At 39.5% G+C, this 14,626-nt stretch overlaps 1 protein-coding gene across 1 annotated transcript; it reads right to left on the bottom strand.

The window, feature by feature from the left end:
* Position 1: 1 nt before the first annotated feature.
* LOC145042197 (uncharacterized) lies at positions 2-2,261 on the bottom strand. The gene is made up of 6 exons (XM_078990582.1): positions 1,643-2,261; positions 1,173-1,281; positions 925-1,096; positions 669-841; positions 443-578; positions 2-365 (listed from the first exon to the last, which is right to left on the bottom strand). Exons 1-5 carry the CDS (start codon positions 2,182-2,184, stop codon positions 456-458), a joined length of 1,119 nt encoding a protein of 372 aa, XP_078846708.1. The 5' UTR covers positions 2,185-2,261; the 3' UTR covers positions 2-365; positions 443-455.
* Positions 2,262-14,626: the final 12,365 nt, after the last annotated feature.

Raw genomic sequence — 14,626 nt, 5'->3', positions numbered from 1 at the left:
ATTTGTAGTCCATAATATCTACATACGTGAATTCGTTTAGACATAAAAATATAAGTACATTGTTCCGAGTTGTAAAAAATAGAGTCAATTACACAAATGGTCCCTATGGTTTGAGGTAATTTGCTTGTTTGGTTATGTTTTTGTTACACGTTTAATCCTTATATTACCTAAAAAGACTACTTTTTTTTTGTTGCAAACCATGAAAATTGTAGTCAAGGTTAGACATTTTTTACAAAGGGGTTGTAAAAACACTATTAGAAACCACATGGAAAGAATAAAACAACAAAATCAAACACAAATCCACTAAGTTTCTTCACTAAGTCAAAGAACACCATAAATCATTAGTTGATGAATCGCTTGTATACCTAAAACAAATAGTAAAAAAAAAAAGGTTACATTAAAGAAACGAGATAAGAAAAGACTAAATTACTAAAATACCCACCAGTCAACATAGATCATTGGATTAGTAAATGTTGTTTGACCAACAATTCGGGTATTTCCATTGCAGAAATGCTTTCACATCCAAAAATCTCCATAAGCTTTGCATCACATATAATCATCACAGGATTTTCAGGATCCTATCATTAAACATTAAACAATCAAATAATCCCTACATTTATATACATTTTCAGGATCTGAAATGTTATTTAATATTTTATATTTTATACCTCAAGATTATTAACCTTTATGTATTCCCAAACAAGTCTCAAAGCCTCTGATTGAGACATTTGTCTTTCTTGCATATTCAAACAATTTGCAAGCGCTTCAGAGATTATAACTTGACATGGAATAAAATCGCTACTTTCAACCTTCACTTTTGGTTTCCTACGAGATGATGCCTCTGAAAAATCAACATTTTTGTAATTTAAATTAAAATCAAAAAGGCAAATTGAAGAAAAAGTATTATATTTTGTGCAAGTTTACTTGTAGGTTCAAGTGGGATGATATGTTTAGCAAGCAACTTATTCATCTTAAACATATCAGTGGAATCAGTTTCAAATACAACTCGTAAAGCATCATCACAAATTATCTTTCTCTTGTTTTCAGGATCTTGAAGGTTGTTTTTCTTTATGTAGGCCCATAGTTGCTTCACAATCTGAAAGATATAAGCTTTATATGAGTGTTTTTACTTGAATACAGCAAATTCTTTATGCAGAAAGTAGGATTCATACATCGGTTCTTGATAAGGATGATTTTCCTAGAATCACTTGTAGCTCAGGTGAAATACCACAGAGCTTATTTAGCCCCCCGGGCCCACCTCTTCTTTTGTTGGTTGAAGGCCTGTGTTCATTGAAAACATTATAGCAATGTCGTCGAGGTAGAAAGAAAAGAAAGTGAATGTACAATGTTGAGATGAAGATTCAAAGAGATGAAAGTATGATGCTTTTCTTGATTTTAACCCTTCATTACATCGGGGAGATTCATGGATATTTATAGTAGAAATGTAGAATCAAATGTTCTTTCTTTATTATGGAATCAAGGAAAAAAGGAAAAGAAGCTAAGTGAAGAGGGAATTCAACTTGTGTGTACATTACATGGTCAATTTAGAGGCTATTCCCCCGATTTCAACATAACCCTAATTGCATAAAAATGAAAAATGACATAGACAAATAGTTTAAACTGAAGAAGTAGAAATCCGTACCCTTTCTTGATCTTTTCGGGCGATTTCCAAACCGCATTTTGAATGGGGAATCCTTCATATTTCACCTCCGGTAACGTCTGCAGTCGTGACTGCTCTGGAGGAGGCGGCGGCGGCGGCTCAGGGTTACCGAAGTTAAGCTTAACCGGGTGTCTCTGGCGTGGTTCTTGATGTTCAGTGGCAAAATGAGAATGGTGATATTGAGGCCGAAGAGGAGGAGGCGCATGAGGCTGTTGTTGGTTGAAATGAAATTGGGGCTGTTGATGTTGGAAGGAAAATTGGTCTTTAGGTATCCCAGAGGTGGTCACCGGTGAAGGAACGGAGGGTTGAGGCGGCGGTGGAGGGTTGCGGAATTGGGAGTGGGAGTGGGAGTGGAAGAGGAGTAGGTTGATTTGGTCACGAATGAAAGCTGCCTTATGAGTCAAATCAAACCCTAGTTTTTCACCAAGCTGATTAACAACATGATCGAGAGTAGTGAATGATTTGGGGTGAGATTGGGTGAGAAGAATCTGAATCCCTTTTGCTATCTCTTGATCGGACACCATCGCTCTTCACATTAAATAATAATAAATACCAATTTCACCGAATTGAATTTTCTCTCTCTTTCTTCTGTGAGAGACAAAGTCTTTAAACTCTGCCCCACTCTTCTTTTTTGTCACTGTCTTTATCCACACTCCAACAAAAATTTCCTTTGATTACCTTCTTTATTAATATAAGAGTAAATTAAAATTAATTGCCCTCTAAGTTAGAGATAATTTACGAGTTTATTCCTTTTTTTTTTTTTAGTTATAGTTTGGTTTGGTTAACGTCTAGTTCTGCTATAACAAAAATATTATGTTACCGTTTTTTATTTATTTTTATTGATTATATGTTATATACCTTTTACAAAAAAATGGAAAATATTAATAAGTATGGTGGGCCCTACCACCCAATTATCACCCTGACGACTATTAGCTTCAAGCCTGGACCTTTTCTGCTTTAAAACCACCGCTAGGGCTATGGTAGAAGTGAGCATTTGGATCGGACCAGTTATGGAGAATATTGTGGACCGTGAACTGAACCGGATGAATTGTGTTCGGGTCCGGATTTTCCGGTTCTTAGACCCGTTTGGACCGGTACAACTTGAATTGCATAGAGTACAAGTCGTTAAAATAAGTTTTTGGGTTTAATAGAACTCATTAAAACGAATATGTTATTATGTTTGATACGATACAACTTGAAAAAATGATTACGTTTCCATTTCATGCATAACTAATCTACATTGATGTTATAATATTATAACTTGCAAAATTAATTTTCCAAAAAAAATCAACTAACGTATAAATCAAGTCCATCAAGATCCCTTTCATATGATTTATCTGTCAAAGATACATAAAATTCAGAATTATAGTCTAAAATAATAGTTAAAAAGTTGAAATATTTCAACTTTGATAGTTCAACTTTGAAGGATTCTAACTCACTGAATATAATATCAAAATCAACAAAATTATATTCTAAATTCATCTACAAACTGTAAACTAAACATTGGAAAAAAAAAAAAAACCGCAGATCAATTCGATTCAAAACGAATGAGTTATGGTTGTTTGAAAATTTTCATAGATTACAAAATTTTAAAAATCTTGCTGAAATGCTGAAATTTTTTAGCTTTGATAGATCAACTTTGAAACACTGTAACTCATTGAATATAATACCAAAATCAACAAAATTATAATTTAAATCCATCTACAAACTGTAACTTAAACGTTGGAAAAATCGGGTGTCAATCCGACTTAAAACGAATGAGTTATGGTTGTTTAAAAATTTTCACAGATCACAAAATTTTAAAAATATGGCTGAAAAGCTGAAAATTTTCAGCTTCGATAGCTTAACTTTGAAAGACTGTAACTCATTGAATATAATACCAAAATTAAAAAAATTATAGTCTAAATGCATCTACAAACTGTAAATTAAACGTTGAAAAAAAATCGCGTGTCAATCCGACTTAAACGAATGATTTATGGTTGTTTAAAAATTTTCACAAATTACAATTGTTTTTTTAAATCGAGACCAACCGATTCTAAACCCGGTAAAAACCGGATCGATTTTGATGGATTCCTAGAATTGAGAACCGGCCCGGGGTCCAAAAAAATGGTCCGGTTCGGTCCGGTTCACCGGTCCAAATGCTCACCCCTAGGCTATGGCTCCACCTTCATCTCCAATTCATTTGAAATATCGGTGTGTAAAAGTCCGAAATCGATAGATCCGACGATACCATCTTTACCATCATGATCGAATCCATCTCAGTCAATGTCTCGATAATCACTTTAAGGATTTGAAGATTCTAAATCACTGATATAAAGAAAGAAAAAAGCTCTGATTCAAATTCGCCTATTGAAATCGAAACTAAAGTCAACCCCACACATTTGATTGTTGTTTTATTGAAATCGAAACTGAAGTTGCAACTCACGAACGCAGTAAGAGTTGGAAAACTACGAAATCGTGAGGATGGAAATCGTTTTTTGTATTTTGGAATCATTTTTCTTTTTTCTGGGTTTGAAATCAAATGGTTTATGTTTTCAAAATCTAATTCATCTTGTAGGGTTGATGGTTTGGGTTGAATATATCAAAGGTACTGTTTTTTTTAAAGACTACAATTTAAAGTCGATGGGGAGTTTTTTGGGTTGCAATGTTAAGGAGAAGACAAAGGAGAATAAGTAATTATATCTATAGTAGAAAATTCTTGATTTTATGAGTGAATGAGAAAATCGATAGTTGTCTTTGGAGTTCCTGTAACAAAAAAGAGAATAAGGGTAAAGGAATGGGGATGGGATTTTGGGACCCAATAGTTTTATCATTGACACTTTCTTAGATCCAACATTGTAACATCCTGATATCCAGGTACTTCTAAATTCATCCCTATAATTCTATTTCATGTCAATTGACGAAGTGGTAGCACTCTTAGTATAATTGAGGATTGGAGACGGCGTGTTGGAGGCACCAACACAACGTGTCTGGATATGACAAGGCGCGGGTTTTATTTGGACAACACGACGTGTTTCCTCTTGGAACACGACAAGTTGACCGCTGAAATGAAACCATAATATTACAGGTTTTTCTCCCTATTTAAAGGAATATGGAGGCTATGGTTTATTCACCCTCAACCCCCATCAGCCCCTTAAGCTCTTAAAGAAAACGTAATCATTTTCTCTCTTATTTGTGAAGCTAGTTTGGTGTTTTGAAGGAAGAAGGTGAAAGAAGGAAGCAAAGATCCAACAAGCAAGCCCCATTATTCAGTTTGACATTCTTCTGGACCTTTGTAAGTGTCCAAGACCCGATTTTTATCATTTAAAATTGTTATATCTTGAGTTTTGTCCCTTTTCTCTTTGTTCTTGAATGTTTTAATGGTTGGATCTCATAAAAGTCTGCAACTTTATGAATCTCCAGGTCAAGGTGATCTAGTAGTGTCTTGGATCTGGTCTATAATCAAGTTTTGATGCCATGCATAGAGATTAGGTCATAAATCCTCATTTTTGACCAAATATGGGTTCAAGTCATACATTGGACATGTATGTATAAAAACCACCAACCTTTGGGATGGTTTGGGTGTTAGAAACACTTCTGGAAAGGATGGACTTTAGATCTTAAGGATTAAGAGTATTTTGGTTAAGCCCTTGCTTTATCAAGCTTTTGATTTAGGTTTTTGGACCTTTTTGGTAGTCCCAATGGATAAAGTTGGAAACTTTACCCTTTGTAATCACATTTTGGTCTAGATCTGAGCTTTGGAGCTCTTAAAGTCGAAAAGGTAGCAGAATGTATTAAGTTGATTGGAACTCAGGCGAACACGACGTGTTTTCAAGTAAACACGACGTGTTGGCTAAGGTCTTTCTGACTATTTGGATGCTCGTGGAACACGACGTAGCCAAGGGGAACACGGCGTGATGGGTCAACATGGACTGTTGGCCTTGATTGTTGACTTTGACGAAGTTGGACCTTGAGGGTATTTTGGTTATTTTGGGTTCTTGATGAAATTGGTCACTTGGTGGACACATGTATCGGTTAGAGAACTGAGATTTCAAAGTCGCACCTCATCAGTTCTGTTCAGTCTGCGAGGTGAGTTTTCCTCACTGTTCTTACGGGTGAAGGCACCAAGGCCGGGCCATTAGTTTGATAACCTAATATTCGTTGATATGTTGAGTATGGAATAAATATGCATGCTAGTTTTGATATGATAGTCTGGTAGATCTGTAGGACTACCTATGATACTGTATGATTATCTCTTATATGTCAACATATTGTGTGGGTTGGTTTGAGGTTTTACTGCTCCGTGTGGTAGCTAACAAACCTTGGAGCAATCCAGATATGAGCTGAGGGCTGAGGAGGGCATGCCAGACTCATACTGATGACTCATGAGCATCCCAGATACGAGCTTAGGGCCGAGAAGAGCATGCCAGACTCGTACTGATGGCTTAGTGATATTCAATCCGAGGACTTGTCTGGTCGGGGAGCAAGCCAGACATAAGTTGTGGGCCGAGGGCAAACAAGACTTATGTTGTGGGCTTAGGGGTAATCTAGTATGTTAGTTATGGACCATTGCATGTTGTTATTGTATATCTGTTGGTACTTTGGGGGAACTCACTAAGCTTTGGGCTTACAGTTTTGGGTTATGTTTCAGGTACCTCAAAGGATCACGGGATGGCAAAGGCATGATCGTGAACCTCATCGTGTTTTGTTTTATGATTTTAGGAAAACTATGATATTTAACATGTTTTGAAAACTAATTTGTAAACAATGATGACTTGTGGGTTGGTTTTAAAAGTTTAATTTTTTCATGAATTTTATGGATGGTACAAGTTGGTATTAGAGCCTTAATTTGAGTGAATTGGAAGAGCACTCGTGTGAATCCAGTCTCAAACTAAGGAAAAATATTTTTCAAACAATTTTCAAATGGTTTTCAAAATAATCATGGAGGATGCAATGTGTATGATCAACCGGAGCCAATAAGTAGACCTCAAATTACCACACAGTTATTTGAGATTATGCTTTGATATGTTAGAACAACATGCTAGTATAAGGATAGGGATCTTCAGGAATTAAATGATAGAATTTCCTGATATATGATGCCTTATCTCTTATAAAATCCCTGATTTATTGTTGTTTGACTCTTTTGCGTGTGAACAAGCTATTGTGTGAATACGCTAAGTCACATGCTAAAAATGATCTTAGGATAACAAGTTTGGTCCTACTGTGAAGCTCTTGCCTGAGTCCAACAATTGTAAGGTTGTGTCTTTTAGTCTAAGATTATTTAAACTGTGTAGCATGTGATCGTATTCATGCGATAGTTATCTGGCACCAATGGAGGGTCGTGTGGCAGTTTGTGCTAGGATGAATTGTGTGGGGTCACCTGGCCAGGATCGAGATGTGTAGTCTTTCTCTAGGATGTTAGGATCTCGTGTGATCATGCTAGTATGTATTGTTAGGGTGGTTTTGATGATCCTCTGAGACAAATATGGAAAGGTGTGGAAGGTATTATTTTCCCATACTGCTGAAAGTACAAGACCCATGCGCATATCAAGGAAGTCACAATCCTTAGGGCTTGATTGGGAGTTGGTTCCGTTGTTATGATATGTGCGGTATCTGATATCTCCCTCGCTTATTTTCAATATTGTGACGATGAGACGATTTGAGGCTAGGTTTGGATTGGGATCGGGAGGTGGCAGTTAGGGTGGGCCAGCTGCGTCTGAAGACAAGATTAGGGAGATCCTACTGGAGGAGGTTGTCGCTCGCTTTTGATCTTGGTTGCCAGAGATGTTTGGGTCTATTAATACCTCCATATTCGAATACTTTGATGAGTGTTATGCTACTTTGTCTGAGGCTGTTGTTGTTACAGCCACCGTGGCTGTTGCGACTGCAAGGGTTGGATCAGGTTGGGTTTTTCAGTATCGAGACTTCGAAAATACGAAGACCTTGACGTTTGATGGAGTTCAGGTTCCGGTCATAGCCATTATGTGGCTATCTGATGTTGAGGGATGCTTTTTCACCTAGTCTTGTCCAGCTGACCAGAAGGTCAGGTGCGCTCTAAACCTTCTGAGGTCCGGAGCGAAGGATTGGTGGAGACTTGTTACCATCTCATATTCTCCTGAACATAGAGCTGCTATGTATTGGGATCAATTCTCGAAGATGTTCCATTCTAGGTATGTGTTGCTGGTAGAGCCTGAGAGGTTGGACCATGAGTATTTGGACCTAAGGCAGGGGACGAAGTCAATGACGGAGATCACCAAGATGTTGACAGAGAGGGCTATGTTTTGCCTTGAGTTTGTTGCATCTGAACAAACTCAAATGATCCATCACTTGAGCATGCTCAATATGGGTATTCGTCATTTTGTATCCACCCAACACTATGGTTCCTTGTTGGAGTTGCAGCAGGCTGCCAGGCGATCTATGATTGAGATTAAGGTGCATATGAGGGAGCAGAGAGATCGGCCCCGACGCAGTCGCAGCCTATGCCAATGCGCTTTAAGACTGCTAATGTTAGATCTAGGGGCCAGAAGGGCTGCACTTGTGGGAAGTGCAGCAAGGTTCATGAGGGAGCGTGTCGTCTATCTTCTGGGCACCACAATTGTGGCCGACAAGGCCATGTGGCTAGGGATTGCTGCCAGTAGTCCCCGAAACTCAGCTCTAGGATTTTATTTCCATTACGATCAGGTTGTCCATGTGAAGGCCAATTATGCCTCGCTTGCTTCTAGGACAGCGTAGGCTCCAACACCGATTACTTTGAGGATCACTAATAGGAGACAGGGCATGGTGGAGCACCCGAGGGCTCAAGGTCGCGCTTTCCAGCTCACTGTCGAGGAGTCCAGAACAGATCCAAACGTTGTGACTAGTATGTTTCTATCCATTATTTTGTTGATTATGTTTTATGTTGTGCTTATCTATGTGCCTCTGTTAGGTACGTTCCTAGTGAAATATTTGCCCGCTCTAGTGTTGTTTGACTCGGGTGCGAGTTGGTCCTTTGCATTTTGATCGTTCAGTAGGGAGTTTGGTATGCCCATTGGGGCGTTAGTGTCTCCATTGCGAGTTTCTATCGCCAACGAACACGGGGTTTCTGCATCAGTGTATCAGGGTTGTGTTCTGGAGATCTTCGGGGTGCCTTATCTGACCTATATGATCCCTATCCCATGGGGGATGTTTACGTGATTGTGGTAATGGATTAGCTGAGCCATTTTGGTGCTATAATTGATTGTGAGGGCCAGCGTGTGGTAGTTCGAATCCCAAGTGGCGAAGAACTGTTTATCTATGGAGAGGGAACTAGGATGGGTTTAGGGTTTTGTTCTGCAGCCACGGCTCGACACTATATTCAACATGGGTATGTGGGTTATTTGGCTTATATGGTGGATACGCGTGTTGGGGATCAGACTTCAGTATCAGAGGTCCCAGTTGTTAGGTAGTTTGTAGATGTGCTTCCGGAGGAGTTATCCGGTGTACCTCCCGAGAGGCAGGTCAAGTTCAGGATTGAACTTTTGTCAGCTCCGACCCTAATTGCCAATGTGTCATACCGTTTGGCACCGCCTGAGATGCATGAGTTTTCATCTCAACTGCATGAGCTGCTAGGGAAGAAGTTCATCGTGGGGAGCTTTGATTTTGTTCGTCAAAAAGAAGGATGGTTCACACTAGATGTGCATTGATTATATGGAGTTAAACAAGTTAATGGTAAAGAACCGATATCCCCTCATGCAAATTGATGACCTCTTTGATCAGTTGCAAGGTGCATCTTGGTTCTCTAAGATAGATCTGAGGACTGCATTTCATCTGGTCAGAGTGAGAGAGGATAATGTGGAGAATACCGCGTTTCGGACTCGTTATGGGCGTTACGAGTTCGTGGTGATGTCATTCAGGATCGCCAATCCACCTGCAATATTCATGGATTTGATGAATCGAGTATGCAGGCCGATGCTTGATGTGACATCCCTAAAATCACGGCCAGAAAAGACCGATTTTCATTTATGCTTTTAAAATAAATTCAGAGTAAATCCTTTTGATTAGAAAGAGTTGCGGAATTTGTTCCCAAAACAAAACATGATAAAATAATATTTATCAAAGCATTTCATCAAGAGATGCATTTTCATTATATAATTAAAACTCGGGGTGTCATGTTCCGATACAGACCATTAAGCATAAACAATAACATTACAAGTCATTCAAAAAATATATACATATACAGACTTGTAAACAAAACAACTTGATGGTTCGTCCATCTTACGCCCTTGTGCCACTTCCTGTAATACAAATAAAACTGAGTGGGTCAGGCTTGGGAGCCTGGTGAGCATATAGGGTTTTCAACCCACAATAAATAAATTATATTTAAATTCACGAACCAATCACTATCCCGATTACCCATTCCCGTTATCCTCACTTTACGTCCTTAAAACAACATCTATCTCAAAGGACCTAATCTAGGATTTTCATCGGGACGGACATTACTGCTAAGGGGTTTCCTCAACAATAGATATCCTAAAGGCAACCATGAGGGGGATAGAGTACACCGGTGAACACATCGTTCACAACACCTACAGGTTATGAACCTGCTAGCGTTCCACGAGACTGTCTAGAAGGAGTCTGTGGTCGTTATCCATACTCCGCTGAATAACTAGGTCAACAACAACAACATCATCGAGGCCTCTCATCTGTTTATTACACACCAACTATCTACCCATGTCCTACCCAACATATTAGTAGATAAAAATATATATTTTTATACATAGTTTAAAACCTGTATATATCATTTTCATTCAATATATATTCCACACAACAGATGAAGCATACCCACATAACACGTATTTCATAGAAAACAAATCAGATCTATGTGATTAAAGAGAGTGAATATACATTCACTTACATAACAACAAAACTATACACATAACACGTATTTCGTATAAAATACTTCATAATTATGCGTTAGAAGAAAGTAACTACACACTCACTTGATCAGAAGATGATCGGACAACACTACAGCTTGCAGAAGTAGTAATCCTCAGCAGATCTGGAAGATCTCTACAAAAGTCGAATTTCTCGCGGGCAGAGCTTCGGCTCGGAAACCGCACTTCTCGGGATCTCGGGACTTGCTTCGGGACTCGGGGATATTACCGGGGTTTCGGGGTACTTCTGGCACGCAAATCGAGGTAAAACGGGAGAGAGAAGAGAGAAAATAGCAACCCTAAACGGCTGGCCCTTCAAATCTATTTATAGGGCAATTTTGGCCCTTGCCACGTCGTGGCAACCTTTTTCCACGTCGTGGGCTTGGTCGTCACTGCATGCGTCATCCCAAGTTGCATCTGGGGGCCTCCCGGAGGTGTCAGGACACTTGCCACGTCGTGGCACTGCTTGCCACGTCGTGGTCTCTGACAGTTTTGGGGTTTCGCTCCCCGAACTTCAGAAATTCATAACTTTCGCATACGAACTCCGTTTTCGATGTTCTTTATATCGCCGCGAAGGTGAGATCATGATCTACAACTCTCGTTTAGACTACATTGGCTAATTTTGACTTTATTTTTAATATATTATAAGTATATTACTTATATATTATTTTTAGTAGGCCGGGACAGGAAAACTCCGTTCGAAATTCATAACTCCTTCATCTGAACTCCGATTCCGTCCGTCTTTCCGTCGTTGCACTACTATCGATGAGATCTTCAATTCTCATTTAGATCACTAAGGATAGATATCTATCTACCTTAAATTCACTATTTACATCGTGCTGGGTCGCGCTGGGTCGTTCCGGTTCTGTCGCGAAACTTCGACAGGTCATAACTTCTTCGTTATAACTCGGATTTCGGCATTCTTTATATCTTCGGAAACCTTGTTTCAACTACTACAACATTATCTAAAGATATCGAGTTTATTTTACACTTAAATTTTAACGCTTATTTTTATTCTTAATTAATCAAACCACATAATTAAGCAATTAAGCACAAAACACATAATACTCAAATAATACACTTCTATTATTTCAAAATGGGTTACAAAGGTTAACCTAGACCATTACATTTCTAAAAATGGCAAGCCCAGAAACACAGGCGTTACAATTCTCCCCACCTTAGAATGATTCCGTCCCTGGAATCACACCTCAACAAACAAATGCGGATAGCGACTCATGATGCCACTCTCCGTCTCCCAGGTGAGATTCGGCCCATTCGTGTGTTTCCATCGGACAAGCACTAACTCGACCATCTTGCGTCGCAACTTCTTAGTCTTTTGGTCAAGAATTGCCTCTGGTTCTTCAATCAACCTTTTGTTCTCATCGATTCTCAACTCCGAAAGTGGAATCATGTCGGGAACTTCCCCCGTGAACTTTCGCAAATAACACACATGAAAAGTGTTATGAATTCCATTCAGTTCTTCTGGTAGTTCGAGTTTGTAAGCTTGATTCCCAATCCTCTGAAGAACTTTAAACGGTCCAATAAACCTTGGACTCAACTTTCCCCTTTTACCAAATCTCATAAGTCCCTTCCACGGCGAGACTTTAAGCAAAACCGAATCCCCAACTTCAAAAGTCATCGGTCTTCGCTTTTTGTCAGCATAACTCTTTTGACGATCCTGAGCCGCTAACATTCTTTCCCTAATTATTTTCAACTTTTCAGCAGTTTGATGAACCATCTCCGGTCCCATAAACTGCTTTTCCCTAGCCTCAAGCCAACAAGACGGCGTACGACACTTTTGTCCGTACAAAGCTTGGTAAGGTGCCATCTTAATGCTCGAGTGAAAACTATTGTTATAGGAAAATTCTACCAATGGTAATTGTTCATCCCAATTACCTAGGAATTCCAAGGTACATGCTCTCAACATATCTTCAAGTGTTTGTATCGTTCTTTCACTTTGACCATCAGTCTGCGGATGGTAAGCTGTACTTAAACATAACTTGGTACCCATTTCTTCTTGTAGACATTTCCAAAACCTTGAGGTGAAACGACTATCACGATCCGACACAATTGTTAGCGGAACACCGTGAAGTCTCATAATTTCCTTCACATAAGAATTCGCAAGCTTTTCCATATACCATTTCTCCCTGGCTGCTATGAAATGCGCACTCTTAGTGAATCGATCAACGATCACCCAAATCATTTCGTGACCATTCTTTGTTCTGGGTAGTTTAGTGACAAAATCCATAGCAATGTCTTCCCACTTACCCATAGGCACAGTTAAAGGTTCTAAACTCCCATACGGTTTTTGGTATTGTGTCTTGACTTTCGCACAAGTCACTCACTCGGCCACATACTTTGCAACATCAAGCTTCATCGTCGGCCACCAGTAGTAGGGTTTCAGGTCCCTATACATTTTAGTGCTACCGGGATGAATCGAGTACATGGTCTTGTGAGCTTTTTCCATCAGAAGATCTCTGACTCCTCCTGTCTTAGGTACCCAAATCCGATCTTGGAACACCTTCAATCCATGACTGTTTGTACCAAAAACCAATGTTTTGCCCAAACGTTCCTGTTTCCGGTCATTCTTCTCAGAAGCTTCGCTTTGAGCTTTCTTTATACTTTCTAAAATAGTCGAGACAACTTCAATTCTCAACGCTCTTGGCCTTTTCCTTTCAAGATTGACTTTTCGACTGAGAGCATCAGCAACTACATTAGCTTTACCGGGATGGTAAAGTATCTCACAGTCGTAGTCCTTGAGTAATTCTAGCCAGCGTCGTTGCCTCATATTCAATTCCTTCTGATTAAAGAGGTATTGGAGACTCTTATGATCAGTGAAAAGTTTGCACTTCGTGCCATAGAGGTAATGCCTCCATATTTTCAGAGCGAAAACTACCGCTGCCAACTCCAAATCATGAGTCGGGTAATTCTTTTCATGCTCCTTAAGCTGTCGAGACGCATATGCTATCACCTTTTCTCTTTGGGTCAAAACACAACCCAATCCAACCCCAGACGCATCGCTATAAACAGCGAAATCTTCAACTCCATCGGGTAAAGAAAGTATCGGTGCCTAGCATAGCTTCTTCTTTAGCTTCTCGAATGATTCTTTATGCTTCTCACTCCAAGCATAAGTAGCTCTTTTGTGGGTCAAAGCTGTCAATGGAGTAGCAATCGAAGAAAAGCCTTGGATAAACCTTCGGTAATATCCGGCTAATCCTAAAAAGCTTCGGATCTCCGTGGGACTTTTCGGTTGTTCCCACTTCATCACAGCTTCGATCTTCGTTGGATCAACCATTATCCCTTCTTGGTTGACCACGTGACCCAAGAATTGGACTTCACGAATCCAAAAATCGCATTTGGAGAACTTAGCATACAACTTCTCCTTCTTCAAGACTTCTAACACTTCTCGCAAGTGTCTGCCATGCTCCTCCTGGCTTTTCGAGTAAATCAGAATGTCATCCATGAACACTATCACAGATTTATCAAGGAACGGGTTACAAACCCTATTCATTAAATCCATGAATGCTGCCGGAGCATTGGTTAGTCCAAACGACATAACCAAGAACTCGTAGTGTCCATATCTAGTTCTGAACGCAGTCTTCTCTATATCCTGCTCTTTCACTTTTAGCTGATGATATCCTGACCTTAGGTCGATCTTTGAGAAATAGCTCGAACCTTGTAGTTGATCGAATAGGTCATCAATCCTCGGCAACGGATATCTATTCTTTATTGTTGCCTTATTCAGCTCTCGGTAATCAATGCACATTCTCATACTTCCATCTTTCTTCTTCACGAATAACACCGGAGCTCCCCAGGGTGATGAACTAGGTCTAATGAAACCTTTGTCCAACAACTCCTGAAGTTGCATCATCAACTCCTTCATCTCCGTCGGTGCTAATCGATAAGGTGCTTTTGATATTGGCGTTGTTCCTGGTAACAAGTCAATTCTGAACTTTACTTGTCTATCAGGTGGTAATCCAGGAAGATCTTCGGGAAATACTTCCGGATAATCACACACCACTGGAATACTCTGCATCACCTTCTTTTCCTTCTTAGCATCAATCACGAATGCTAAATATGATGTACATCCTTTGGT

The sequence above is a fragment of the Lactuca saligna genome, chromosome 4 (genome assembly GCF_052625555.1).
Source record: "Lactuca saligna cultivar CGN05327 chromosome 4, ASM5262555v1, whole genome shotgun sequence".
Taxonomy (NCBI): Eukaryota; Viridiplantae; Streptophyta; class Magnoliopsida; order Asterales; family Asteraceae; genus Lactuca; species Lactuca saligna.
The sequence above is the reverse complement of the archived record's forward strand: the minus strand, read 5'-3'. Positions and strand labels throughout refer to the sequence as shown.

Bases quoted from the DNA above. Each gene is read 5' to 3' on its own strand.
- LOC145042197 (XM_078990582.1), bottom strand. From the start codon at position 2,184: ATGGTGTCCGATCAAGAGATAGCAAAAGGGATTCAGATTCTTCTCACC. The intron at 1,282-1,642 runs GTACGGATTTCT...CAATGAACACAG, and splicing joins CCCGAAAAGATCAAGAAAGG to GCCTTCAACCAACAAAAGAA. The intron at 842-924 runs GTAAACTTGCAC...TTGATTTTTCAG, and splicing joins CATCCCACTTGAACCTACAA to AGGCATCATCTCGTAGGAAA.